The sequence below is a fragment of the Limulus polyphemus genome, unplaced genomic scaffold (assembly GCF_000517525.1).
Source record: "Limulus polyphemus unplaced genomic scaffold, Limulus_polyphemus-2.1.2 Scaffold190, whole genome shotgun sequence".
In the NCBI taxonomy this organism is placed as follows: Eukaryota; Metazoa; Arthropoda; class Merostomata; order Xiphosura; family Limulidae; genus Limulus; species Limulus polyphemus.
Window position 1 is genome coordinate 431,565 of NW_013665800.1, and position 2,037 is coordinate 433,601.

General features: G+C 32.5%; 1 protein-coding gene across 2 annotated transcripts in view; it reads right to left on the minus strand.

The window, feature by feature from the left end:
* The window catches only part of LOC106478216 (solute carrier family 13 member 5-like), a 70,062-nt gene that overhangs the window by 18,490 nt on the left and 49,535 nt on the right, over positions 1-2,037 (minus strand). For both annotated transcript variants that reach the window (XM_022381764.1, XM_022381765.1), the window contains exon 6: positions 671-871. In XM_022381764.1, the coding sequence (XP_022237472.1) occupies positions 671-871 (201 nt within the window). The remainder of the gene's footprint in view (positions 1-670; positions 872-2,037) is intronic.

The following is a 2,037-nucleotide window of genomic DNA, read 5'->3' on the forward strand; positions in this document are numbered from 1 at the left end:
ATTGTACAGTTGTATAAATATTAAAACATATTTGTGTCAAAAACAAAAATGGTGTGAATCAATCTTGTTGGCAAATAGCGTAAATAATATAAAACATCGGCATATTTCTAGACACTAAATCCAAGGTACAATTCAATTATTAAAATTTAAATTATTTAACTCGGCTTCGGATTATTTCAAATTATCGATATACCTGACATTGTTCATACAGCCTCTGACGGTAATAACATAAGTCTTCCGAGTTTCTGCCACAATTGAGTGAAAAGGAGTTAATGGTATCTTTCATAAGGCTAACTGATGTTTTATAAAGCCTGTAGTTAACAGTCTCATGTAGTTGTGAATAATATATATTACTCATACAATAACTTTATAAGATAATTATAAAACAGTTCGGCTTTTTGAATTTAATTAAAATACTTCTCAGTTATTTTTCTGTTATTTGTTTAAACCAGTCAACTACAAACTATAGTACAGACCTACTTTCTACAAGTTGTAGCTTTTGCTTATGCTCACAAATCATTGCTAAAGCTTTGAAAACTTATACCATGCATTTTAGATCTACTCATGACCAACCCTTAACGCTAGACAAACAATTACTAAAACTAAAAGGCCTAAAAAAGGAAAATAAAAACTAACAATAAGACAAAAACATCGTACGGCCTATACTCACTCTTCAACAACAAATTTAAGTACAAGGTTTGGCCCCGCACTTGTTAATGTCGCAGTTCCACCTATGTTAGCGGCAAATGCTACGCTGATGAAAAGAATTTTCCTGAAAGTTTTCCGTTGTTGTCTTTTATTCACAGGATTCACATTTTCTGTTAATAATACTGTCTCTCTCTCCGGCTCTTTAGGAAGTCCGTTGGAAATGCTGGACAACATAAATAAAACCAAGTTACAATATTACTAATTCTAACAAACTAAGTGAATGTAAAAAAGAAATATGTTTTAATATGCCTACCATACCAAATTTGCCATATCCAGAGACGATGAGGTTTTTCACCAATACAATGGGCCAAGTCTCATTAAGCCAGCTAGGTTACACCAGACATACTGGTGCTCTATGCGGTAATATATCAAGTTTCATGAACAACGAATGTTATATTTTCGAACGAGAAAAACAAAAAACATTTTGGTACACGTATTATATATTTTTTTAACGTTGGTACTGAAAAGAGGAAAGTTCAGTGTGTACACTTTTGCAAAGTTTGACTGTCAAAATTGTAAAATCTGCTTCAAAATAATTTTTATCTCGACATTATTCAGTGCTAAGGGTATGAATTCCAAAATTAGGAACGCTAATTGCAGTAGCGAACGCTGGAGTGAGCGCTTGTAATATGAGTACCTAGCGTCCTAATCGCAACATCGCTAAGATTTTTCTGTCGTACCGAGTTAAAACACTATCTCATGTAATTAGAATCCATTTTTGGACTATTTTCGATCACAAGACTCAAATATCAAACTCAAAGCTAACAGTAAGTAGGTGACTAACAATAACACACTGCTAGTGTGCAGTTGAATCTGAAAGACCCAAGTTAAACTAAAGCTACTATAAGCAATAGTATTTTTTAATTGAAACTAGTACATAAACAAATTCACTGTTGCTAAAATGAAATAATGAATACAACAGCAACAAAAAATACAGCAGTTGTATTTTCTAAAAGATATTGCTTTACATGCGTAATTTAAAAGAAGGGTAGAATTTGAACAACTATGTTGCTCACGTCTGTCATGATATAAAAGACTTTGTTTAAATATTAGTGATTAATTTATTTTTGTGAGTGCATATTTTATTATTGTTTAGTTTTTGTTATAATACGAGTTAAAAACAGACGATTGTGGGAAGTTATGTTAATAATTCATTGACGTCGAGAATATAGAAGTCGGACAGACGATTAAGTGATAAATATATAAATATCGTGAGGCGAGCGGGAAGGAGCAGACAGACAGACACTAGCAAAAGAGAATAAAGTTGTTGTGAAGTTTGTTTGTTTGTTTTGGAATTTCGCGCAAAGCTACACGAGGGCTATCTGCGCT